The following is a 27,562-nucleotide window of genomic DNA, read 5'->3' as shown; positions in this document are numbered from 1 at the left end:
AGATATATTTTCACTTTGCACAAAAATAACATCAAGTAATCGAATCAATAGGAATGTCCTGTGCCTATAACATCGACGTTATAGGCACAGCTGCATCTAGGCATTGTGTAACATCGACGCGGCTTTTGTTTTAATTAAAACTTTTTGTACTTGTTCTCAATTGCCTTCATGCTCCTGAGATGGCATGGCAACCACCTTGTAGATTGTAGCCCACTTAAGTGGGCAAGCTTTTCTTCAACCAGCTCGCCGTTTTCCTTAAGTTTCCGCCTCTTCTTGGGCAGATAATAGTACATTTTTAAAAATGCCTCCAGATTGTCATCAAACTGTTGCAGGTATGGCAGCTGTTTGACTGCATCTAGCACAGCCAGTTCCAACTTATGTGCGACACAATGCAGGATGACAAGGTGTGGTATACGATGCTTCAGTCGACCAGCAACACCAGTCTTCTCTCCCATTATAACATCGCTCCATCAAAGTTTGCACAAATAACGTTGCTAAGCCATGCCTCCTGTGAAATCCCAACATTTGCAACAGCATCATCGATTGCCTCAAGAATGCTGGCTGCCTGGGCATGCCATCAACAGTTTTGACCATTTTAGTTTGGGGTTTGCCATTGCACAGAAACCTAACATATACAGACTCTTGCTCAATTACGACACTGTCTGTACTACCATCTGACAGCACAGCCAAAAACCTGCTGTTTTCAACTTGATCTGATGTGTTTGTTCTCGCTAAATGAGCCACAGCTCCAATAAAATCATGACATGCATGGTCATTGATATAGGTATCCTTTAGATCAGGGGTTCTTTACCTTTTTTGAGTCATGGACCCCTTTGAGAATCTGGTGAAAGCTACGGACCCCTCCCCAGAAAAACGCACATCAGCACAGAAACACAAAATTTTGCAAGTTCTTCTTTTGCAACATAGTATGCAGTGCAAAATACGTTCCTGGGAACCTCATAACCTTCCCTGTTCATTTTAGCAACAGTCTTTCCCATAGCTGTGCCATGCAGATTCTCCTTAGCCCTCTTGGCACGAACACACTTAGTGTGCGCCTTAGATTGATCATGCGTTTTAACAGAACTCTTTCGAATGGTATTATCAGTACCAAGAAAAAAACATACCTACACCGTTTGTTTATTTACAGTTTTATCAACAGTGTATGACGATGCAACCTGAGCTGACAGGATGGTCTCGATGTACGCACACTCGCCTCTAAGCAAGCTTTCTATCCGAGGTTAGAATCTCGGCCCAGCTACAAACTGTCATCCCTGTGCTTCACGGGCATGGAGTTTCATAAATGTGTCTGCCATTCCACAGAGGGGCGTTAAGCTCGGTGTCCCATCTACTGACATTAGTTGGTGGACGTTAAAGATCCCCACATTCTCCTTTGCAAAGAGTAGGCGTTGAACAAACCATGTCAGCATTCAGGCAGGATTCCCATTCAGGATTCAGGATTCAGGATTCAGGATTCAGGATTCCTATACAGGATTCAGGATTCAAGATTCCCATTCAGGATTCAGGATTCAGGATTCCCATTCAGGATTCCCATGAACAACATTCAGGATTCCCATTCAGGATTCCCATTCAGGATTCAGGATTCCCATTCAGGATTCAGGATTCCCATTCAGGATTCAGGATTCCCATTCAGGATTCTCATTCAAGATTCAGGATTCCCATTCAGGATTCCCATTCAGGATTCAGGATTCCCATTCAGGATTCCCATTCAGGATTCAGGATTCCCATTCAGGATTCCCATTCAGGATTCAGGATTCCCATTCAGGATTCCCATTCAGGATTCAGGATTCAGGATTCAGGATTCCCATTCAGGATTCAGGATTCCCATTCAGGATTCAGGATTCAGGATTCCCATTCAGGATTCAGGCAGGATTCCCATCAGGCAGGATTCAGGCAGTCGCCAGGATTTCCCAAGGGGGGAGAATGTGTGTGTGTGTGTGGGGGGGGGGGGGAGGGGGTTATCCAGAAGGTTGGACAGTCCCAGCAATACAGTGGGTCCAGGTATTGGGTCATGGGGTACCCCATCCCCCTGGAAAATTTGAAATTATAGGCTTCAAAACAATCACTTCCTGCATTATAGAGACTATTTGGAATTGGAATAACTTGCGAACTTTGCAAATTTTCAACTGTCTTATCAACCTAAAAAACAAACAATCCATCAAATTCGTATCTGCATTTATATTGTTACAGATATACAAATTGTGGTCATACCTGCATTCATCAAAAGTTCTTTGCTACCTATGGTAGGTATGGCCTACATCCACAATCGTCTGCAATTAACATGTATTTAGGTAAATTTTCCTTGACGTTGAACATAACTGTAAATTAAATAACAGTTTAAAAATAATAAAATGGTTTTGGAGTCGCATTAAATTCAGAGCCCAAAACGCTTTAATCCCAATTACTCCGATCCTCCATCTTTTGGCTCGACCCCGGAAGGACGGATTCCTCTGCCTGTTGGATGGCTTCAGGTGCAGGTGCCTCGCTATCGCCACTGCGATGCTCCCTGGTTTCTGGGGCATCCTGGTTTTACCAGGATACTTTGGAGAAATAATGTTTGTCCCCAAACTCTGCCCTTACAAGCTCTTAAGTTTCTGCTTAGCCGCCATGTTGAAATTGTTGAATTCAATTGTTGTTGCTGCTGTTCAATTATTGTTGTTTTGTTGTTGTTGAATTGTCGGTGCTGATTGCCCATTACGTTTTTACGGTTGGAAATCAACAAAAAAAAAATCACTGACAATTGCAGATGGTCTACTTTAACATCTTGTGTCTGGATATTGGTGTCATTGGTGTAATTTGTAATTAATTATATATATATAATTATTTATATAATTATTTATATTATAATATATAATTATTTGTAAGATATTGGTGTAATTGCAGATAGCATGGTGTCTGGTAACACTCAAAAAGTTACCATAAATCTCACAACACTGAATTCATAAAGCGCATTAGCCTTGTATAAATAACACCGCACGTCCAATTTACACCGATTCTATGGTCGACATTTACTCTGATTTGAACTGTTTGGATTTGCTAGCAGCTAAATTACTGTGATCATGACGTACCTCACTTGTATTGGGGAGAGTCACAACCAGTGAGCTGTCGCGTTCCCTACCCCAGCGCCAAGGTAGAAGAAGAAAGGAAAACCACATCTAGAGGCCATTTTTCTCCACAGAGCAGGGGTTGGCCTTGTTCGGGCACCTTGGTCCCCTTGTTGAAGCAATGTTTTATGGCCGGATGCTCTTCCTGCCGCCAACCCTGTTGGTCGTCTCTTGCGACACGCAGGGAATTGCCAGTGAGTTGGTTCTCAATTTGCCGACCTCCGAGGGATGACAGGCTGAATCAACCCCCCTGGCGTTAATTCAGCGATCGACCGGGATTCGAACCCAGGATCCGAGGATCCCAAGCCGGCACCCGAACCGCTAAGCCAACACCAGGCTCCAGCGCCTAGGTAGAAAACACAATATTCAAACTACAATTTCATAAATATCGAGATTATACTCGAATTGAATGCTAGATACACCTTATTAAGAGTCGAATCTACCAGAAAACTATACCAGATCAAATAAGTAGACATTAATCTGACAATGAAAAAGCTGAGAATGATGCGTTGACTGTTTTGTGCAGTGCAATGCAAATCTGGTCTCACGTGATTACAGCCACTTGTTGTGCTAAACGATCTTCTAATAGGAGTAATCTTCACCCTGGTAAATTAACATAGGTGTAATGGATTTTTCTAAAATTATCCAGTGAAATGATCATTCACAGTCACCATATGGGTTAAAAACAAAACGCAGTGATACAGTATACTTCTGCTGATATGGATGTGATTAAAGTGTGCAAGCGTGGATGGCCCCCATCTTATGCTAAAGAATGGAAAGCGTGACAAGGGATTTCATGTTAAAAAAAAAAATCACAGGCAAAAGGGGGGGTGCGTTCACACCCCACGCACCCCCCTCCCCTCCCCGGCGATTGGCTAGGCATTGTTAACAAACATTCTGAGTATTGCGCTGCAAAACATGTCCCCTACCAAAGTTCAAAGTGCCATAACTTTGTCAAAAATGATCGAATATGCAAATTTATGCACGGTTGATGCTGGTTTTCAAACTTTATCTGAGGTATGCTGAGACACGTGTGTCACGCCTCGCCTTGTTGATAAGCCCGCAAGGTGGCTCCGTGGAGCAGCCGGCACGTATTGCACTGTGTGAATTATATAATTACCAACTCACGGTCTGAGGTACAAGCGATTCAACAGATTTCCATTAAAAAAAAAAAAAAATTTCGTTTAATTAACGATATTTGCCAAACCACGTGCCCTATCGCATATTCCAAAAGGACATTTTAGTAGACTGACATGCTGAACAGATCTGTGAAGTTTCCCCTCGGTTGGATCAAAAATGAGGGAGGAGCTCGGTTAGCTTACAAACGTCATAACTCTGAAACCATGTGACGCATGACGTCATGCTCACTGACTTTTTTGTTCGTCATGAGTATGCGATTCTGCCTGCAAAGTTTGGCCTCGATCTGTTCAGCCGTTACAGAGAAAAAGGGGTTTTCGTGTTTTCATGAAAAACAATATCGCGGCCGAACCACGTGACCTGTGACGTCATAATTACCATTAAAATATTCTACAGACGGAGTCCCCCCTACGCTGAAAATTTGATCTCAATCGGTCCTATTATTGCAGAGAAAATCTTTTTTTTTTTTTTTCTTCTTTTTTTTGTATACTGAATCGAGGCTCGTGAAAGAGCTAACATTTATTTCACAAACAAATCAACCAGACAAACAAAATATATAAAAAGAGGGAGCGGAAGACAAGATGGGGAGAGAAGGGAAAGCCCATAAACACAACATTTGAGAGCAGGGAGAAGTGTGGGAGGGAGAGGGCTTGGGGGGAGGAGGCGTGGGAAGGGGGGGGGGGAGGAGGCGTGGGAAGGGGGGGGGGGGGGAAGAGGTATAAAACACAAGGGGACCGAAATTAGCGGGGGTAAAAAAGATCAAGGTTTTGGATGGGGGAAGATAAGAGATGGTGGTGAACAGTTGTTTTAAAGACCTGGAGGGTGGAGTGGGATTGAAGAGAGTGAGGGAGTTTGTTCCAGAGGCGGGTGAAAAGAGGAATGAAGGAGTGAAGGTGAGCAGAAAGTCTTGATTTTGGCAGTTTAACCATAAGAGGGTTGCAGGCAGATCTTGTGCGACCTGTAGGAATATTTAGGGGACAGAGCCCAGAGAGAGCTGGGGGGGCAAGGCCAGAGAGGAGTCGGTAGAAGACGGAAAGACCACCAACCTGCCTGCGGTGAGTGAGTGAAAGGCCCTTGGAGTTAGCTTCATCGCGGGAGATTCCAATGATTCTGAACGCTTTGGTTTCAACAGCGTGAAGACGAGCTACGTGTGAGGCAGGAGCACCAGACCAGAGGGGAGAGCAGTATTCCATAGAGCTGCGGATGAAAGCCTTGTAAGTGGTGAGGAGCTCAGGTGTGCCAAGGAAGGACTTCGCACGACGGAGGATGCCCAGTCGGTGACTGGCTTAGGAGGCCAGATTTGAAATGTGGTTTTCCCAGGAAAGATCATGGCAGATAGTGAGACCCAAAAGATTGAGTGACAGAACTTCTTGGAGAGGATTATTCAGAAAGTGGATGGGAGTGTTGTCCAGTCGGTCTTTTCGGAGAGACATCGTAAGAGTGTGAGATTTGTCAGGATTGAAAGACATGTTCCGTTTGTTTGCCCAGTCTGTGATTTTGTCCAGGTCTGCAGAGAGTGAGGAGGCTGCAGACTGCCGATCTGAGGGATGAGGAATGGAGCGACAGAGAGTAGAGTCATCAGCAAAGAGATAGAGAGGATTTTCAAGAGAGTCAGAGAGATCATTGTTGAAGACCAGAAAAAGCACAGGGCCCCGAACACTGCCTTGGGGAACTCCAGCCTGAACAGGAAGAGGAGATGAGAGAAACTCATTCAGGGCCACACGTTGACTACGACTAGAGAGGCAGAGAGGAAGTCTGCCAGCCATGCGTGGAGATTTCCATGGATACCAAAGGAGGAGAGTTTGGTGAGCAGAGCGGGGTGCCAGACCGTATCGAAGGCACGTGAAATGTCAAGGGAGACAGCTCTAATTTCCTGTTTGGCGTTGAGGACCTCCATCCATTTTTGAGAAAGCAGAAGCAGCATGTCCAGAGTAGAGTGACCAGGTCTGTAACCAAATTGATGGTCAGAGATCAAGCCATTGGAGAAGAGGAAAGATTTCATATCTGAAGCAATGATGGATTGCATGACTTTGCTGATAATTGGGAGAAGGCTGATTGGTCTGTCGTTGCTAGGATCTGTTTTTGCTCCTTTTTTGTGCAAAGCGGTGATGTTGGCTGATTTCCGTGCAGATGGCAGATTACCTTGAGCAAAAGAGAGGGTGAAGAGAACAGAAAGAGGGAGTGAAAGAGCGGAAGAACATGATTTTAGGACCCGTGGGCTGATGCCGTCAGGACCAGTTGCAGAATCAGAGTCGAGGGTTGACAGAAACCTTTCCACCTTGTCAGGAGGAAAGGACACAGAGTCCAGGAGCAGCTGGGTACGACTGGGTACAGTGGGTACAGAGAGGGATGGGTTTGGGACACAAGATTTAGAGGCAAACACAGAGTTGAGGCATTCAGCTTTTTCACGTGCGGAGTCAGCCGTGTAGCCGTTTGAGGTGAGGGATGGGATGGAGGGGGAACAAACACCAGAAACAGATTTGACCAGACGCCACCAGAATTTGGAAGAGGGAGACAGATAAGAGAGTTCAGTCTTAAGAACGGTGAGATATTGTTTCCTGGCTCTCCTGAGGGTGGACAGGAGGAAATTAAAATTTTAAAGGAAATTAAAACTTTAAAGTTTTAAAGGAAATTTTAAAAGTTTTAAAGTTTTAAGTTTAAAAAGTTTTAAAGGAGGAAATTAAAATTTTAAAGGAAATTAAAACTTTAATTAAATTTTAAAGGAAATTAAAACTTAAAATGGCACTGAGTTAAGGATCATCAGAATTATCAGAATTCCCAAAGTTCAAAGTGCCATAACTTTGTCAAAAATGATCGAAACGTCATGAAGTTCGAACTTGATCTGTACCTTATCATGAGGAAACCATGTACCAAGTTTGAAATCATTAGCATTAAGCGTTTAGAACAAACGTCCGGAAAACTGTTCTTTGCGTGACGGACTGACAGACTGACAGACTGACAGACTGACAGACTGACGGACTGACGGACTGACGGACTGACGGACAGACAGACGGAGGGATGGCGTGCAAACCTATAGTCCCCTCCGGTGTACACCCGTAGGGGACTAATAACAGTAGCCTATACTAAAAGCCTTTGAACAAAGTTTGCAGTGCAAGGGAATTATTTAATAAAAGGAAAACATACATTTAGCATTGTGACCTAAAATTAACGCTTAACTAGAACGGCACTCATTAGAGAGCATACCTCCACCTGGTTGGCCATATCACTCAATGGTGAAGAATTACTTTAAAAATTCTACTAGCCGGATCCACCTACATACATACATACATACATACATACTATACATACTACATACATACTATACATCTAATAGCTGGAACTTCACCAAAATTTAATCGATTCTTCCTTGTCACACACAGAAACCTGTCCAACAAGTTTTGTCCAAATCCATCCATAACTTTTTGAGATATCCTACTATGTATCGTTTTTGGCCCTATCTCCAAATAGTGAAGAATCACTTAATAATTAAATAATTCTCATATCCGAATCCATAATCAGATCTTCACCAAAAAAGAATCGAATCGTCCTTGTCAGACACCCAATCGGTCCAACAAGTTTCGTCCAAATCCGTCCACAACGTTTTGAGATATCCTGCTATGTATCGTTTTTGGCCCTATCTCCTAATGGTGAAGAACCACTTAAAAATTCTAGTAGCCGGATCCGAATCCGGATCTTTACAAAAATACAATCATTTCGTCCTCACATACGCTCCATTTCTGTCAAATTTTGTCCGAATCTGTTCATAACTTTTTGAGATATTTTGCACGCAAACGGACAAACAAACAAACAGACAGACAGACAGGGTTGAAAACATAACCTCCATCCACCTTTGGTGGCGGAGGTAGTAATAAACTTCAAAGAGGTTCACAATAAATTAAAATTTAATTATCAGTGGGCAAGATGATGTATTCTTGAAGAGTTCTAGCATCTGCTCAAAAGGACATATAGTGAGAGAGGTGAGTGGGGGAAAGAGGAAAAGCGGGATAGAGAGGGGAGGTTGAGACAGACAGAGAACAGAGTGGGGAGGGGAACACAGAGAGAGAGAGAGAGGAGGAGGAAGGGAGAGGAGAGAGAGAGAGAGAGGAGGGGGAAAGAGAGGATGGGGAGAGGTTTCCTTCTGTATCCATCCTGTCCACCCCATTCCTACCTACCCAATTGTTTGTCCAAGTCTCCCTCTATTTTGTCCTTCAACTCTGCAGTGGGTGTCCCCCCATCCCCTCAGCCTCTACTGTTCATTTTGTCCTGTTGTTGCTTGATAAGTTCATTGTTCTAACTCTTCCACGACCCTTGACTGTATACAAAATGACTGTCATAGGTTGGCAACCATTGTACAGGCTTTATAGGCCAAATGGTCTCTTTCTGTGTTGAAGTTCCTTGGAAGGGAAGTATGCAGTGCCATCAGAAAGTATTCACACCCAATGACTTTTTCACATTTTGTTGTGTTACAGCCTCAATTTAAAATGGAGTAAATTGGGATTTTTTTTTTTGTTACTGATTTACGCATGACAACCCATAATGTCAAAATGGATTTTTTTTTTTAATGTTTACAAAAAAACTAAAAATGAAACAGAAAAATCTGATTTACATGTGTATTCAACCCCCTGAGTCAATACCTCATAGAAGTGTCTTTGGCAGTGATTACATCTTCGAGTCTTCTTTGGTATGTCTGTATCAGCTTTGCACATCTGGATTCGGGAGTTTCTTCAGAGATTCTTCCTTGCAGATTTGCTCAAGGTCTGTCAAGTTGGGTGGGGAGCTTCAGTGAACAGCAACCTTCAAGTCTTTCCACAGATTTGCAATGGGATTCAAGTCTGGGCTTTGGCTGGGTCACTCAAGAACTTTCAAGTTCTTGTTCTAAAGCCATTTCAGTGTTGCTTTGGTTGCATGCTTGTGGTCATTGTCCTGTTAAATGTAAATCTTTTCCACAGTCTAAGGTCTTTTGCATTCTGAAATAGGTTCTCCTCACTAATTTGCCTGCATTTGGCTCCATTATATATGTTTCTTCTATCCAATACAAGTCTCCCAGTCCCTGCCACTGAAAATCATCCCCATAGCATGATGCTGTCAGAGTAGTCATTGGGTTTTTAGTCATTTCTCTGACTAAGGTCCTTCTTTCCCGGTTGCTCAGTTTGATGGGATGGCCAGTTCAAGGAAGAGTCTGGGTATTCTTTCCTTTAAAAAAAATATCCTTTCCTTTTCCTAATGATGGAGCTCACTCAGCCCTTGGCAACTTTCAACACTCTAGAAATTGTTTTATACCCTTCTCCAGATCTATACCTCCTCAGAATTCTATCTTGGAGTTCTACGCACAGGTTGATGGACTTCATGGTAGAGTTTCTGCTCTGACCAGCACTGTCAACTGTGTGACCTTATATTGAAAGGTGTGATTCTTTCCAAATCATGTCCAATCAATTGAATTGGCCACAGGTGGAGTCCTATCAAGTTGTGGAGACCTCTCAATGATGATCAAATGAAATTGGATGCACTTGATCTCAATTTGGAGTGTCATACCAAAAGGGATTGAATACTTATTGACTCAAGACATTTCAGCTCTAAATTGTCCCCCGTCGCACCGCTGAGCGAAAGGGGGACTATGGTTTCCCCTCCGTCCGTGTGTGCGTCCATCTGTCCATGCGTGCGTGCGTCCGTCCGTGCATGTGGACATGCGTGCATGTGTGCGTGCATACGTGCATGCGTGCGTGCGTAAGCGAAGGACCGAATTATAATTTGGTGTGTGGGTGCAACCCACGTCAAAATCCAAGACGGCCGCCACCATATATATGTCTGAACCTTGTGAGCGAAATATGTTGAAAAATAAACGAACTACTAACTTCTAATCGGGTGTGTGGGTGTATCTACGCAAAAGGAAGAACGCTATTGAAAATTGGTTCGCTACGTCAAAATCCAAGATGGCCGCCGCCATGTATGTCTGAACCTTGTGAGTGGAATATCTTGAAAAATAAGCAAAGTACCAACTTCTAATCTGGTGTGTGGGTGTATCTATGCATAAGGAAGAACCCTATTGAAAATTGGGTCGCCACGTCAAAATCCAAGATGGCCACCACCATATATATGTCTGAACCTTGTGAGCGAAATATCTTGAAAAATAAACTAACTACTAACTTCTAATCTGGTGTGTGGGTGTATCTACGCATAAGGAAGAACGCTATTGAAAATTGGGTCGCCACGTTAAAATCCAAGATGGCCGCCACCATATGTATGTCTGAACCTTGTGAGCGAAATATCTTGAAAAATAAACGAACTACTAACTTCTAATCTGGTGTGTGGGTGTATCTACGCATAAGGGAGAACGCTATTGAAAATTGGGTCGCCACGTCAAAATCCAAGATGGCCGCCTTGCGTCTTCCACTTTGTCAACTCACATCACTTCACCGACGGGGGACCTAGACGTAACGCTTGTTTTTAAATATTTTGTAAACATCTCATCAAAAAATAATTCCACTTTGACATTATGGGTTTTTTTATATGAAAATCAGTGACACAATGTGTTACGTATCCTCTCTTTCTTGTCGGCAGATTTGTCTGCATTGGTTATCATGTCTGAATGGTGTTTACCTTCGTTTATCTCACAAGTGTTTGTTACATTGTATTTTGTTATATTAATGCTATAGTATTAATTTGTGATTGGAATTATGCAGTTTTGAATGAAAATATAGAGTTTAAAGGTACTCCTCAAGTTCTCCTCACATCCAATCTGCTCTGCTTGTTTAAAGCTCGAGTTTAAAGGAAATGATGTGAGGGTTTCCACCCGTCACATTCGCAGATTCGCCATTTGCAGTTTCGCCATTGCCTGAGAATAAAAGCATTCAACTGCAGCAAGTTTTTTGCCCAAGTCCTTCACAAACTGTCCGAATCCGTTCATAACGTTCGACTGAAGGTGTCACAGGAATGTGGAATTTATTGTTTCATGGTTTAGAATTCACCATTTACGCATTGTCTGTTTGCATTTGGCCTCCCACCCTTGCATGGCACGGGTACTTCACTAGTAGTAATTATGTTTTTGAAGAAAACAAAGCAAATCAAGCAGAAAATCTTACAAAAATCCAATCTGCTCTGCTAATTTTGATTCAAACTGGCAGGAGCAGACATAGAAATTTGAGGCAACATTTAATCCGCTACCCAAAAAATTTCTTCAGGATGAAATAACTCAGTTGCCAGCAAGTACTCACTTTTATCCCTGCACATCCTTTTCTGGTCATGTGCTGGTGCAAGGAGTAAATTTAGGAGTGTTTGTTTATCAACCTTTAGCAAAATGCTCATTTACATAATCGACAGTCTACTCTGTTTCCGTTTTTCATTTGGTGGGACTTGGTGTTATATGCATGCGATCAAGTGGTTGTGTGCACACTTTTTTGTTGTCGTGCTCCTGGGACATGATTTGGCTGTCAGTGGATTTGGGTGCAGTGTGGTCACCTGGTGGTTGCGTAATTTATGAGTAAAACAATGCAAGTTGTGCAAGTGTGGGTGTGGTGTTGTTGGGCATTGAGCATTGGTGTTTCCTATTTTTTTGCCAGGATATAGTTTACAGCATCCAGTTCTGGCCGGCTGCATTAGAAGGGTGAACTGAATTGGGTACATTCAAGATCTCCTGTTTGAACACCCACCGGACCATTGGTATATGCCATATCTCAAGGACCAATCTACGATGTTTGTTTGGTGTTGTGTTCAGGACGCGGCTCCCATCCAGGTCAAATTTGTGACCCAACTGCAGGCAAAAGCAAGCAATGCAGCCAACCGTATCATCTTGACAAACCAAGTTGCTCTGTAGTGTTCATCTAACCTTTGTTTGAAATTTCTTCCAGTTTCAGGAATATAAAATTTGTCAATGTCCTTGCATGTGAAACACTACACTTTAACCGATTTGTTACCAGTTAAAATCCTGTTATACAACACCCCTTCCGATTCCATCTGCAGCTGCTGCATGACATCATCGCCAGGTGCTGAAGGCCTTCGGAGCCTGGTGATGACGCACGCCGAAAGGGTGTACTCGGTTTTCACCCTGTTTGTTTTCATGTTACTTGCAAAAATCGAAGATTTTTCAAGTATATTGGTTGGTCTTGTGCATTATTACTTGCTGGAAAAGATTCCGGCAAGTATGTTGATCGGTTGGTTTGTCTGTCTGTTTGTCTGTTTGTGCGCAGCACTACGTCTACACCGTTGCACGTAGAATCGCCAAACTTTGCACACATATTTGTCTTTCCCTGGAATAGACTGTGCCCAATTGATGACGTCATCGGTCACGTGGTTCGGCCGCCATCTTGGAAAAACCGAAAAATTTGGCACCTCTATATCTCCAAAAGTGCTGAATAGAAAAAATTGAGACATGGCTCATTGTAAAGAACTCTCCATGGGGAATAAAATATATTAATGATGATGTCATAGGTGCGTCCATTATGACATCATAATTCGACATGTACAAAACTTCATCCGATCAAGATGAAATTTCTTGAGCATGATTTAGGAATAAATTAGTTTAGAAAACAAATAATGATGACGTCATCGGTCACGCGGTTCGGCCGCCATATTTGTCCAAAATGGCCGATTAAATAAAAGTATATTCCGGCAAGTCCTCGGTCTCTGACCGATTTTTCATCTGTTTGTCTGTCTTTCTGCCTGTCTGTGAGCAGCACTACGTCTACACCGTTGCACGTAGAATCGCCAAACTTTACAGACATATTTGTCTTGCCCTGGAATAGACTGTGCCCAATTTTTAACTCTCAGCTAAAGGCCTCCATTATAACGTCATAATTTGATAATTCGACAAGTGCAAAACTTCATGCAATCAAGATGCAATTTCTTGAGCGACATGACGGCATAAACTGGTGGAGAAAAAATAATAATGAGGACGTCATCGGTCACGTGGTTTGGCCGCCATCTTGAAAAAACCGAAAAAATTTGCACCTCTATATCTCCGAAAGTGCTGAGTAGAAAAAATTGAGACATGACTCATTGTAAAGAACTCTCCATGGGGAATAAAATATGTTAATGATGATGTCATTGTTGCCTCCATTATGACGTCAAATTCGACAAGTACAAAACTTCATCCGATCAAGATGCAATTTTTTGAGCGCCATGTCGGCATAAACTGGTGGAGAAAAAATATATAATGATGACGTCATCCGTCACGTGGTTCGGCCGCCATCTTGGAAAAACGGAAATCTTTGCACCTCTATACCTCCGAAAGTGCTGAATAAAAAAAATTGAGACATGGCTCATTGTAAAGAACTCTCCATGGGGAATAAAATATGTTAATGATGATGTCATAGGTGCCTCCATTATGACGTCATAATTCGACAAGTACAAAATCTCATCCGATCAAGATGAAATTTATTGAGCATCATCAAGGAATAAATTAGTTTAGAAAACAAATAATGATGATGTCATCGGTCACGTGGTTCGGCCGCCATATTTGTCCAAAATGGCCGATAAAAAAGTACATTCCTGCAAGTCCTCGGTCTGACCGATTTTTCATTCTGTCTGTTTGTCTGTCTGTCTGTTTGTTTGTTGTACACCTATTCTTTCCTCTTCCACCTCCAGGCACTGCATGACGTCATCGCTGGGCACCGAAGGGGGCCCGGCAATGACGCACACCGAAAGGGAGTACTTAGTTTTCACTCTGGTTTCTTTCTTGTTACTTACAAAATCGAAGATTTTTCAAGTATATTGGTCGGTTGAGTCTGTTATTCTGTCTGTCTGTTTGTTTGTCTGTCTGTTTGGCAATTGCCTACACGTCACAATTTTAAACCAATCTTCACGAAGCTTCACCAGATGGTAGAATTGTTCATATGGAAGAAGCCTATTGATTTTGAGGTCAAAGGTCAAAGATAAAGGGGCTATAAAGGATATTTTTCATTTATTGATTAATCAATTCATCGATTAATTATTTAATTTTTCGATTAATTACTTAATTTTCAAAAATATACTGATTCAGATGAAACAGTAGTGGTTTAGGTTTGTTATTAGAAAATAATGAATCAATTTATTCGATCAATTAATGTGCACTGCCACCTCCCCTTTCCGTCTCCATGTCCTGCACAGCAACATCGCCTGGCACCTAAGGTGCCCCGGCAATGTTGCGCACTGGAAGATATGTTATTTATTTATTTGCCATGGAGGCCGTATATTTTGAATTTGGTTCTACTTGTCCTTTGGCTTGATGATGACGTGAATTGTGCACAAAGATTTGTAGTTTACACAGATCTGTGTACTGCAGACTATTTTTCCAATTATATCTGAAAGTCTTGGGTATTATGGTGCAATATTTATTTATTTTCTTAAAGAGGATGCCATTGTGTTCTGTTACTATGGCCAAATTCTCTGCTTGGGGTTAGCTGTATCCACAGTCAGAGTGAGTGTATAAGTGAGGATGTGGTACAGGAGTGAAGGACAAAATAGTCTCCTCATGTGTCTAATGCCTTCTCTCCATGAATATAATGGCATGATCCCTACTCTATGCTGAAAAATGCCCCACTTACCGCTGTGCGCCAGGAACGAAGGCGAGCTGTGATACGTATCAATCAGCACGCCATTCCCTGGTGGAAGAACACTCTTTAAACTGTGCCTGAATGACATCATCCCTAACACAACGACGTTAACCTGTCTTTGATTATGTGAAAAAGAATGCCGATTTGATGTTAATAATAACACCGTTTATTATCAATTAACTTTAATTTTTCCCATTTCCTCCTTTCTTATGGTGGGGGTAGGAGGTGTGTTACAAAGTGTTAAGTAATTATTTTGGGGGTGGGTGAGAGGTTTTTGGTCGAGTGGTATGGAGGTAAAGAGGGTTATGGGTTTGGGGTGAGGGCATATGGATGTAACAACCAAGCATATATATGCAGGTGTTTAAAATTGCTGAAAAGCACATTACACAGTATATGTACTACCTTGAAGGATTATTGAGGAGATTATGTGCAAATTCTATGCAGGACAAAGACAGGAATAGTCCGAATAGACATCAATTCACTTTTACTTGAATTACTAGGACTTAAGTAAACAACGGACAAACACAAAGTGTACATATAATTTGAACCTAGTGCCCGCATCACGAGCCAGGGATTCAGATGGGAACATTAAAGACGAGCCAGTTCCAATTGTGTATATGTTCCCATTTTGCAGGTCATCCACGTTACTGGCCGTCTCCACACAAAGAGTGAGACATCTAGTGGCCCAACATGCAGTTCAACTCCGGCTCCCCAGCCTGTGCTGGGTCTCGTAGCTCTGGCACATGCCCTGCCACCTCCAACTGTATCAGAAATACGAGTTGACTCACAGATGTTTGTGACTCGTCTCAACCTTGACCTCAAGATAATTTACTGTGAAAGCAGGTCAGTAATGTTGTCTTCCGTAGGTGTGAGTGTGTTTTTGGTTTGTCCAAAATTTTTATGTCCAATGTGTGTGTTCCAAATTTTTGCTCTTTGGACATGTGTGTTTCGGTGTATATGTTGCGTAATCTTACAGAATCTTGTTTGGCATGTTTGATTATTTAATACGAGCAAATACCACCCTTCGTTTTGTTGACAGGAGAGAGAGAAAGGGAAGAGAGAGAGAGTGGTGGGAGAGGGCCGGGTGGGAAAGAGTGGAGGGGGGGAGAGGAAGTAGGGGGAAGAGAGAGGGCAGCAGGGATGGGTGGGGGAGTGAGGAGGGGGAGAGGGGGAGAGGAGGGAAAAATAGGAGGGAGGGAGAGAGAGAGGAGGAGGGAGGGGAAAGAGAGAGGAGGGTAGAGAGGAGGGAGGAGGGAGGGGAGAGAGAGAGGAGGGAGAGGAGATAGAGAGGAGGGAGGGAAGAGAGAGAGGTGGGAGGGGAGAGAGAGAGGAGGGGGAGGAGAGAGAGAGGAGGGAGGGGAGAGAGAGAGGAGGGAGGGGAGAGAGAGGAGGGAGGGGAGAGAGAAAGGAGGGAGGGGAGAGAGAGAGAGGAGGGAGGGGAGAGAGAGGAGGGAGTGGAGAGAGAGAAAGGAGGGGAGAGAGAGGAAGAGGGGAGAGAGAGGAAGGAGGGGAGAGAGATGAGAGTGGGGAGAGAGAGGAGGGAGGGGAGAGAGAGGAGGGAAGGGAGAGAGAGGAGGGAAGGGAGAGAGAGGAGGGAGGGGAGAGAGAGAGGTGGGAGGGGAGAGAGAGAGGAGGGAGAGGAGAGAGAGAGGAGGGAGAGGAGAAGAGAGGAGGGAGAGGAGAGAGAGAGGAGGGAGGGGAGAGAGAGGAGGGGGAGAGAGAGAGAGAGGAGGGAGAGAGAGAGAGAGAGAGAGAGGAGGGAGGGGAGAGAGAGGAAGGAGGGGAGAGAGAGGAAGGAGGGGATAGAGAGGAAGGAGGGGAGAGAGATGAGGGTGGGGAGAGAGAGGAGGGAGGGGAGAGAGAGGAGGGAGGGGAGAGAGAGAGAGGAAGGAGGGTAGACAGAGGAAGGAGGGTAGAGAGAGGAAGGAGGGTAGAAAGAGGAAGGAGGATAGAGAGCGGAAGGAGAGGAGAGAGAGGAAGGGAGGGAGCGAGGAAGGAGGAGAGTCAGAAGGGTGCGTGGAAAGGTGGGAGCTAGGAAGTGGGAAGCGAAGGCAGGAGAGCGAAGGGTGATGGCGGAGGTGGAGAGTGGGGGAGACAAAGGAAGGGGAGAGAACAAGGGAAGGGGGTGGGGGAGTGAAAGCAAAGGTACCCGGCATTGCCCTCTACCAATCTCCTCCCTCCCTCCTCCCACCTCCACCCTACCTCTCCCTCATACCACAAAGATAACCAGGCATTGTCCTGCAATGCCGAGTCCCTCCTCCGACCCCTTCCTCTGCCTCCTTCTGCCCCACCCCTCCCTCTCTCCTCCCACAAAGGTATCCAGTGTTGCCTGGGATCTAACGTATATCAGTTGGACAACAGCAATTAAGCAAATATGTAGAGACAAACATTTTATTTATCAAACTGCAAAATATTGAACACAAATATCAGCAAAATTGAACATATTATTGTAATGCTTTTGGGTTGACAATATTGAATGTTTTTCCATCATGGGCCAGAACATGTAAATTGTTTGATGTTTCAACTCTAGAGAAGTTTAAATATAGTTGACCATGTGAAAAAGATATTTGAAATCTGTTTTGTTGTCAATCGGAACACACCTTCTGAACAACTATATAGGTATACAGATCAAATTTGCTTGTTTTTAAAAATTTGCAGGGTGGATATTTCGATAAGTTAGCTAAGGTGGTAGCCGTATAGTTTATATTTGTACTGTTTTTAGTTTTCATGAGGTCACATGACTCCTTATTCGCCTATCTTACCCATCGTTGTAACAGTTATTTTTCACATCTGATACCATACTTGATGATAGGAGCTCACCATCTTACCAAACATATAGGTATCTGGCCTGATATCCCCCCCAAAAAAATTGGGCTTTTAATGATCTACTGAATTGAATTGAAACATGGCAGCAGTTGGTGGCTTGCAATATGAATTGTGACAAAATGATTGTTTAATGTGAACCTACAAAGTTTTGTCACAATTAACCTTGGGAGCTCAGAGGAGTTGGGTCATAAACATGCTTGAAAATCCCACCCATTGCTTTGCTGAATATGGAGAAGGTGGTAGCATAGCCTTCCTTAAATAAATACACTTTTACACTTAATTATAAGAATCGGTAATTTCTTTACATTTTCAGATTTCATTCCAGATTTTGACACTTATTTACTCCACGAGATCCAATCCGCAAATTCGAAATCATATTTAAATTATATACTTTAATTAGTCCATTAGAGTATATTGTGTTTCCAAGGCAAGGCTTTTTGAGTCGGCCGAATCCACATGGGGGCTAAGACCACTGCAATGTGAAGTTGGGCTGACCAAGGATAAGCCTTTCATGAAGGTAATCCATTAATTTTCTTCAAAACGGGTGATAGAATTCTCCCAAATACCCAATTTTTCATTCATGCACTCCAGTGGAGTTCTCTTAGTATGCATGCAAAGTTTTGGGCCACTAAGTTTCATGGACTTGGAGTTATGGACGAGACACACACACATACAATGACTGATACACTGACAAACACATACACACGTTCTCTTTTATTATTATACACTACGAATTATAGAGGTAATGAAAGACAATTCTGTCCATCTATGCTGAAATTCATTCCCAACACAATATGGAAGAACAGTATACACATCAAATGACATACGACAAGTATTTTAACAACATATGCAAACTAGAACAGCACTCGGTAAAGCGCATACCTCTTCCAGGCTGAACAGTTAACGTTTTGTATCCCACTTATAGACTGGATCGATATAGATCGGCTTGTTCTTGTCACCTACCCAACTCATCCACCTAGTTTTGGCACAACCCGTCCACAACTTTTTGAAATATCATGCTATATATTGTTTTCAGCCCTATCACTCAATAGTGAAGAATCAATTAAGAGTTAAAAATAATTCTTGTATATGGATCTGTATTCAGATCATCGCCAAAATCGAATGAATTCATCGTTGTCACACACCCAACCTGTCCGCTAAATTTCGTTATCATAGATATCCTGCTCACTGACGAGCAGACAGACAGGATTGAAATCATAATGGTGGCGGGGATTTAAAAAAATGAGTACAAAGGAAAGGAGTGGCTGAACACGCACATGCACACACACACACGCACGCACACACGCACGCACACACACACACACACACACACACACACACACACACACACACACACGACCTAATTACTCCATCCAAACCATCAATATTTTTGCTGGTAAGAATCTTTCTGCAATGCAAATGTTTGTATTGAGGAAAAGCCTATATTTCATTGCTGACCTGTTGTTTTCATTGTGGCTGGCTCGTGTGAGTTGGCTCTTATTAATCTACATGCTGAGGATATCACGAACATTATAAACTGTTTCAGACAATTGCAGCATCTTGGATATGTAGAGACCAAAAGTTAGTGTTTTAGCACTTCAATGTTTGCATGATATACTATCAACGATAAAAATACAGACTTAAATATTTGCTCCAGCAGATAGAGGAAAGGTTCTGGTAATAATAATGGAGAAAGAGGCTTATCAACACAAAAATGGCAATTTTCCATGGATAGTTTATGATTGGTATACCAAATCTAGGCTCAAGGAAAAGCCAAGTGACAGAGGGGGAAAAGCAAGTAGTAACAGTAGACAAATGGAGCAACAGGTGGACACATTGATCCAGACAATCAAGGGAATTAATGAACAGAGAAAGAGAGAGAGAGACAGACAGAGAAAGAGAAAGAGAAAATAAGAGGGATAATAAGAGGTAATACAATAACCAGCAATAGGGAAGACTTGTAGGCATTAATGGCTGTTGAAATGTTCACTGGTAGGGATGGAGGTCATTTAAGATGGTGGTCTACTGCCAAGTTAAAGCACTGGAGGATAGAGTGGGATCGAACAGCCACGGAGATGCTCCCTTGAACATCTGAGAAGGGCTATGAAGAGCCGCAGTGCTGAGAAAGCAGAGGGTGTAACACCAGAGGAATGGCAATAAATACAAGAGGCCACTAGTCTGTCTGCATTGTGAAAGCAACAGGTTTTCCGCTTCTTCCTTGATAAGGAAGATGCCAATAATGGTTTAGATTCTATAGACTTCAGGAGTGAAAGATGTAATGTGAGGTCCCTTCCCTTAGGGGAGAGCAGTACAACATTGTGCAATGGATAAAGGCCTTGTCGGCTGTGAGTATTTCTTACATTTCAAGGTTATGACAGAGGCTGCCCAATCTGTAGCTGTCGTTGGAGGGAATGTAGGAGAGTTCGTGGCTGGTCGTGAGGAATAGCCGTTCGACATTTTGATCTTCTTCCAGCAGATGACCATTAAAATATATAAATACATGCATGGAATTAACGGACCATTGATCAAGTATACAAAACACTATGGAAAGCAAGGAAAAGCTCCCATTTTTAGTGTTCACCCTTTTTTGAAGTAAAAGTAACACTTTCTGCAAAAAAAGAGCAAAAAAAAAAGGCTAACACCAAAAACATCAGCTTCTCCTTGCTTTTCAGAGTTGTTAGTATACCTCAATCAACTTTCAGTTGATTCCATCCATTGTCCTACCTGTCTGCCGATGCAAATCGATACTATTAAGACTAGTTCTTTATTGAACATGGAAGTAAATACGTGAATTAATTTGACAATCCTTCCAGAGCAACCGAGTGAGACGGTGAGGTTTGTGAGGGTTGAAAGACGTGTTTATTTTGTCAGGCCAGCATCGACTCAATTTTTTTTTTTTTTTTTTTTTTTTTTTTTTTATACAAGATCGAGGCTCGTGTAAGAGCTAACATTAATCACAAAAAGACAAACTGACACATAAAACATAAGATAAAGGGAGCGGGAGACAAGATGGGGAGACAGAGTACAACACACAAGTACAACATTTGAGAGCAGGGACATCGGGAGATCTGTGGGAGGGAGAGGGCTTGGGGGGAGGAGGCATGGGGAGGTGGGGGGAGGGGTGGGAGAGGTATAAAACACATGGACACTGCCAGGACTTCCAGGAACGAAGTCGGTATTTCAAAAAAGTGGATCTGGGGTGAATTAGCGGGGTTAGAAAAGATCAAGGTTTTGGATGGGGGAAGATAAGAGATGGTGGTGAACAGCTGTTTTAAAGACCTGGAGGGAGGAGTGGGATTTAAGAGAGTGAGGGAGTTTGTTCCAGAGGTGGGAGAGAAAAAATGTAGATGTTTGCTATTGCTATTGGAATGTTAAAATGGAGATGGTGTCCAGGGAGGAGTTCAGAATTCATGAAATTCAGGGAGGAGATCATTTGCCCACCATTACTGGACTGGTCTGTAATTGCAGCCCCCACTTTGTGATCGACTCTTAAATGCCTCTGAACAACCTGGGATGGATACCAAAGTCCTCGCTATATAAAGGCAATCTTGGCCACCCTCTCTCCCACCTCCATCCCCAAATCCAAATAAAAAAGTTAATTTATACAACATCTGTTTTCATTATGCAGATCATATTGGTCCCTTGATTGGCAAAGTCGTCACACCCCAAAGACCCAAATACTCTTAAAGCCCCTGAGGATCCAAAAGACCCTAAAGACCCTGAAGACCCAAAACACCCAGAAGACCCAAAGACCCCGAAGACCCAAAGACCCTGTACCAGATCATATTGGTCCCTTGATTGGCAAAGTCGTACATACCAAGGAAGCTATTTTCAAGCAATGATTTCCACCCCATGAGTAAATGATCCATAAAGTGATTCCTTCAAAGTCCACCTTTTCTGTTGCGCGTAGGTAACATCCAGATCGGGAGAGGAGATTGTGAAACAACTTGCCTTATTGGTTGACACAACTTTCCTGCCTGTTGATGGAATGGGGGTACTATATGGCATAGTTTACATTCATCTGCAAAGAAGAATATAGGGTTTTCAAATGCATGGCAGAGTATGCACCAGAAACTTGCTGATGACGCAATGACACCCAAACAAAAATCAACGTTGAAATATGACTGGTTTCATCCAGCGGTCTGCAAAAGTATTCACGCCTCCCAATTTCCCACATTCACGCCTCCCAATTTAAGGACACATTCAGATGAATTACAAATTATGTTGAAACAATTTTTTCAAATGAACTTTTTTATTCATTTATTGAAGAGATTACAGTTGAAGTGTAATAGTTGAAGGAGGTTACATGTCAGGAATACTGCAAAACCCATGTTGCAATCAAAATTCACTGGTTGCAAAAGTATTGAGCCCCTTAGGTCAGTACTTGGTGGAAGCACCTTTTACAGAAATGACTGCTGAGTCTTTTTGGGTAGGTCTCTAACAGATTTGCACAGTGAGATGGTGAAATCTTTGCCCATTCTTCATGTGAAAATTGCTCTAGTCCTGCCATGTTTGATGGGGATTGTCAATGGACTGCAATCTTCAAGTCTCGCCATAAATGTTCAATTGGGTCCAAGTTAGGACTGACTGTACCACTCAAGAACATTAATTTTCTTCTTATTCAGCCACTCCAGTGTGGCTTTAGCTTTGAGCTTCGGATCATTGTCCTAATGAAAAATGAATCTCCTACCCAGTTTCAGATTCGTGGCTGACTCGAGCATGTTTTCATCAAGGATTCTCCTGTACTTTATACCGTCCGTTGTTCCTTCTATCCTGACAAGCTTGCCAGTCCTTGCTGATAAAAAGCAGCCCCATAACATGATGCTGCCACCATCATGCCTGACAATGGGGATGATGTTGACTTGTTTATGTGCAGTGTTTGGCTTACGCCAGGCCTAATGCTTTGAATTTAGACCAAAAAGTTCCATTTTTGTCTCATTTGAACACAAAACTTTTCTCCACATTCCTGCAGTATCATTAAGATGTTTGTTTTTTTCCCCGCAAACTCCATGCGAGCTTTTAGATGCGTCTTTTTCAGTAATGGCTTCTTTCTTGCCACCTGTCCATAGAGTCCAGCTTTGTCAAGGGAACATTGTTGAATATTATTGATTGATGAACACTGCCCGAATCTCAGACAAAGAGCTTTAGAGATCTTTCAAAGTCATTGTTGGATTTACAGTGACATTCCGTGTCCTGCTTGCCCGGCTGCTGATTTTGGATTGTTGACCTGATCAGGGTAGAGTCTGGGTGGTATTATACGTCTTCCACTTCTTAATGATGGATTTCACCGTACTCAAAGGGATAATGAGTAACTTTGAAATATTATTTTAACCCTCTCCTGAACAATGCTTCTCCATCACTTTATGTCTGACTTCTTTGGAAATCTCCTTGGTCTTCATGTTTACCCTGTTGGTTGACCAAGTGAGTTGCACCTTAACACTCCTTAGATAAGTGGGGGAGCTTAATTTTTAAGTTCAACCACTGATTGCATACAGGTGAATCCCTATAACACTTGTTTTGTAACCTTTAAAACAAATAATTTGCTCCTGAAGTGATTTAGGGTTAATTAGGCAAAGGATTTGAATACTTATGCAACTCAGAATCATCTGATTTTCTCTGTTAATCTAACTTATTCATATTTTATCTGCATTTTTTAAAGCTTTATCACTTTGGAGTAGTTAGTGAGGACTTTATGTTAATTTTTTTTTTTTTTTTTTTTGTATACTGAATCGAGGCTCGTGAAAGAGCTAACATTTATTTCACAAACAAATCAACCAGACAAACAAAATATACAAAAAGAGGGAGCGGAAGACAAGATGGGGAGAGAAGGGGAAGCACACAACCACAACATTTGAGAGCAGGGAGAAGTGTGGGAGGGAGAGGGCTTGGGGGGGGGGAGGCGTGGGAAGGGGGGCGGGGGGAGAGGTATAAAACACAAGGGGACCGAAATTAGCGGGGGTAGAAAAGATCAAGGTTTTGGATGGGGGAGGATAAGAGATGGTGGTGAACAGCTGTTTTAAAGACCTGGAGGGTGGAGTGGGATTGAAGAGAGTGAGAGAGTTTGTTACAGAGGTGGGAGAAAAGAGGAATGAAGGAGTGAAGGTGAGCAGAAAGTCTTGATTTTGGCAGTTTAACCATAAGAGGGTTATAGGCAGATCTTGTGCGACCTGTAGGAACAGAGGACAGAGGTAGTTGGGGGACAGAGCCCAGAGAGAGCTTTTTTTTTTTTTTTTTTTTTTTTTTGTATACAAGATCGAGGCTCGTGAAAGAGCTAACAATAATCACAAAAAAGACAAACCGACACACAAAACACAAAAAACAAGGGGAGCGGCAGACAAGATGGGGAGAGAGGGGGAAGGACACAAACACAACATTTGAGAGCAGGGACATCGGGAGGACTTGGGGGGAAGTGGGAGAGGAATAAAACATATGAACGCTGCAAGGACTCTGGGGTGAATTACCGGGGGTAGAAAAGATCAAGGTTTTCGATGGGGGAAGATAAGAGATGGTGGTGAACAGCTGTTTTAAAGACCTGGAGGGAGGAGTGGGATTGAATGGAGTGGGGGAGTTTGTTCCAGAGGCGGGAGAAAAGGGGAATGAAAGAGTGAAGGTGAGCAGAGAGCCTAGACTTTGGCAGTTTAACCATAAGAGGGTTGCAGGCAGATCTTGTGCGACCTGAAGGAATATTTGGGGGACAGAGCACAGAGAGAGCTGGGGGGGGCAAGGCCAGAGAGGAGTCGGTAGAAGACGGAAAGACCACCAACCTGCCTGCAGTGAGTGAGTGAAAGGCCCTTGGAGTTAGCTTCATCGCGGGAGATTCCAATGATTCTGAAAGCTTTGGCCTCAACAGCGTGAAGCCGAGCAAGGTGTGAGGCAGGAGCACCAGCCCAGAGGGGGGAACAGTATTCCATTGAGCTGCGGATGAAAGCCTTGTATGTGGTGAGGAGCTCAGGTGTGCCAAGGAAGGACTTCGCACGACGGAGGATGCCCAGTCGGCGACTGGCTTTGGAGGCCAAATTTGAAATGTGGTTTTCCCAGGAAAGATCATGGCAAATAGTGAGACCCAAAAGCTTGAGTGACAGAACTTCTTGGAGAGGATTATTCAGAAAGTGGATGGGAGGGTTGTCCAGTCAGTCTTTTCGGAGAGACATCGTAAGAGTGTGAGATTTATCAGGATTGAAAGACATGTTCCATTTGTTTGCCCAGTCTGTGATTTTGTCCAGGTCTGCAGAGAGTGAGGAGGCTGCAGACTGCCGATCTGAGGGATGAGGAATGGAGCGACAGAGGGTAGAGTCGTCAGCAAAGAGATAGAGAGGATTTTCCAGAGAGTCGGAGAGGTCATTGATGAAGACCAGTAATAGCACAGGGCCCAGAACACTGCCTTGGGGAACTCCAGCCAGAACAGGAAGGGAAGATGAGAGAAATCCATTCAGGGCCACACGTTGCCTACGACCAGAGAGGAAATCCGCAAGCCATGAGTGGAGATTTCCCTGAATACCATAGGAGGTGAGTTTGGTGAGCAGAGCTGGGTGCCAGACTGTATCGAAGGCACGTGATATGTCAAGTGAGACAGCTCTGATTTCCTGTTTGGCATTGAGGACCTCCATCCATTGTTGAGACAGCAGAAGCAACATGTCCAGAGTAGAGTGACCAGGTCTGAAACCAAATTGATGATAAGAGATCAAGCCATTGGAGAAGAGGAAAGATTTGATATCTGAAGCAATGATGGATTCCATGACTTTGCTGATAATTGGGAGCAGGCTGATTGGTCTGTAGTTGCAAGGATCTGTTTTTGCACCTTTTTTGTGTAAAGCGGTAATGTTTGCTGATTTCCAAGATGCTGGCAGATGACCTTGAGCAAAAGAGAGGGTGAAAAGAACAGAGAGAGGGAGTGAAAGAGCGGAAGAACATGATTTTAGGACCCGTGGGCTGATGCCGTCAGGACCAGTTGCAGAATCAGAGTCGAGGGTTGACAGAAACTTTTACACCTTGTCAGGAGGAAAGGACACATAGTCCAGGAGCAGCTGGGTACGACTGGGTATGGTGGGTACAGAGAGGGAGGGGTTTGGGACACAAGATTTAGAGGCAAACACAGAGTTGAGGCATTCAACTTTTTCATGTGCGGAGTCAGCCATTAAGCCATTTGAGGTGAGGGATGGGATGGAGGGGGAACAAACACCAGAAACAGATTTGACCAGACACCACCAGGATTTGGAAGAGGGAGACAGATAAGAGAGTTCGGTCTTGAGAACGGTGAGATATTGTTTCCTGGCTCTCCTGAGGGTGGACACACACTTGTTTCGGGCTTTGTGAAAGGAAATGAGATTTCCTTCCGTTGGATTTGTTTTCCAGGAGACGAAAGCAAGTTGTTTCAGGGCAACAGCCTCACCACAAGATTGCGTGTACCATGGACGGGAGGAAGGGTATGACAACTGAAGACAAGATGGGATAAATCTGTGCATGAGAGAGAGCAATTTACTTTGAAAGAATTCCCAGGATGAGTTGATGTGAGAGGCGGTATAGATGGGAGACCAGTCCAGATGATTGATGGCTGCTTGAAGGCCGTGCCAGTTGGCCTGAGTGAAATGCCAGACTCGTCGATGCTGAGGAGGCTCTCTGAGAATGGTCAGAGAGATGTCCACTTTGACAAGCACATGATCAGATGAGCCGATTGGAGCAGAAGAAGAGCAGCAGACATTTTCAGGGAAGTTAGTCATAACCAAGTCCAGAAGAGAAGATGCTCCGTTGACTGAGATCCGGGTCAGGAAATTGACAGATTTTGTCAGTCCCAGTGAGTCACAGAAGTCCTTTGCTGAAGAGCCATGGCTGGTGAGAGAGGTACCCACACCCAGCCAACTGGCATGGTGACAATTGAAATCACCACATATGAGGAAGAGAGAGTTGGGATGGGTAGATAGAAGTTGGTCCATATTATCAGACAGCCAGATGTAGATGGAGTCATCACTGTTTTGTGGATGGTACAATACACATATGAACAAAAGGTAGGAGCGAAGGGAAAGCCGTAGCCAAAGGTATTCCTGGGGGTGAGGTGGAGAGAGGGCAGTGGAGGGCGTGTGAGGAAGAGAGTTTTTTTATAAAGATAGCAACCCCACCTCCAGGACGAGGTTCAGGTCTATCATACCGGAGGAGGGAGTAACCTGGGAGAGATACCAAGGCATCAGAGACATCATGAAGTAGGAAAGTTTCTGTTAAGCAGATCACATCTGGTTTGTCAGAAGCAACCTGTATGGAGAGATCAGTCAAGTTTGAGCGAAGGCCCCGGATGTTTGAGGTCCATACCGTTAATGAAGAGGAAGGGGGAGCATCGGATACAGAACAGGGGGGGGGGGGGTAGGGTAAGATGTGGAAGAGGAGGAAGAGGTAGGGAGAGCTGTTGAAGGTGTGTCAGAGATTTCAGAGATTTCAGAATAGCTTGGAGAAAGGGAAGAATGGGGCAGACAAAAGGTTTGATGGAGATTGGGTGAGGCATAGTGAGGTGTTATTTGAGGAGGAGGAAGAGCGAGGCAGAAGGTTGGGGGAGATGAAGGTGAAAGTTGGAAGGGGGAAGTAGCAGGGAGGATGCTTTGAGGAGGAGGGGTGAGAGGGGAGTCTAGGAGGGGAGGAGCGAGGGAGAGTCTCGGAGGGGAGGGGTGTGGGGGGAGTTTAGGAGGGAGGGGAGGGGAGGGGTGATGGGGAAGATTTGGAGGGAAGGGGGTATGGGGAAGATTTGGAGGGGAGGGGTGAGATTGGATTTTGAAAAGTGTACGATTCATGGGAAACGAACATTTTTTGCAAAATGAGTTTGAGACCTTCGAGTCAAAAATACGTTTGAGGACGCTGAAGGAGGGGTGGAGTTCTGGAGAGTTTAGGGAATGTAGAAAAGAGGAACTGTAAGAGATGGTATTATTTTTTTTTTTTGGAATGAATAGATTTGGTGAGCAAGACGAAAGC

At 43.6% G+C, this 27,562-nt stretch overlaps 1 protein-coding gene across 1 annotated transcript in view; it reads left to right on the top strand.

Annotated features, from left to right (window-relative positions):
- The window catches only part of LOC137432858 (neuronal PAS domain-containing protein 3-like), a 330,034-nt gene that overhangs the window by 195,958 nt on the left and 106,514 nt on the right, over positions 1–27,562 (top strand). Inside the window, exon 7 of the mRNA XM_068125156.2 lies at positions 15,420–15,628. Coding sequence (XP_067981257.2) covers positions 15,420–15,628 — 209 coding nt within the window. The remainder of the gene's footprint in view (positions 1–15,419; positions 15,629–27,562) is intronic.

The sequence above is a fragment of the Myxine glutinosa genome, chromosome 1 (assembly GCF_964187855.1).
Source record: "Myxine glutinosa chromosome 1, kmMyxGlut1.1, whole genome shotgun sequence".
Classification (NCBI taxonomy): Eukaryota; Metazoa; Chordata; class Myxini; order Myxiniformes; family Myxinidae; genus Myxine; species Myxine glutinosa.
Note: the sequence above shows the minus strand (reverse complement) of the source record. Positions and strands in the feature narration are given on the sequence as shown.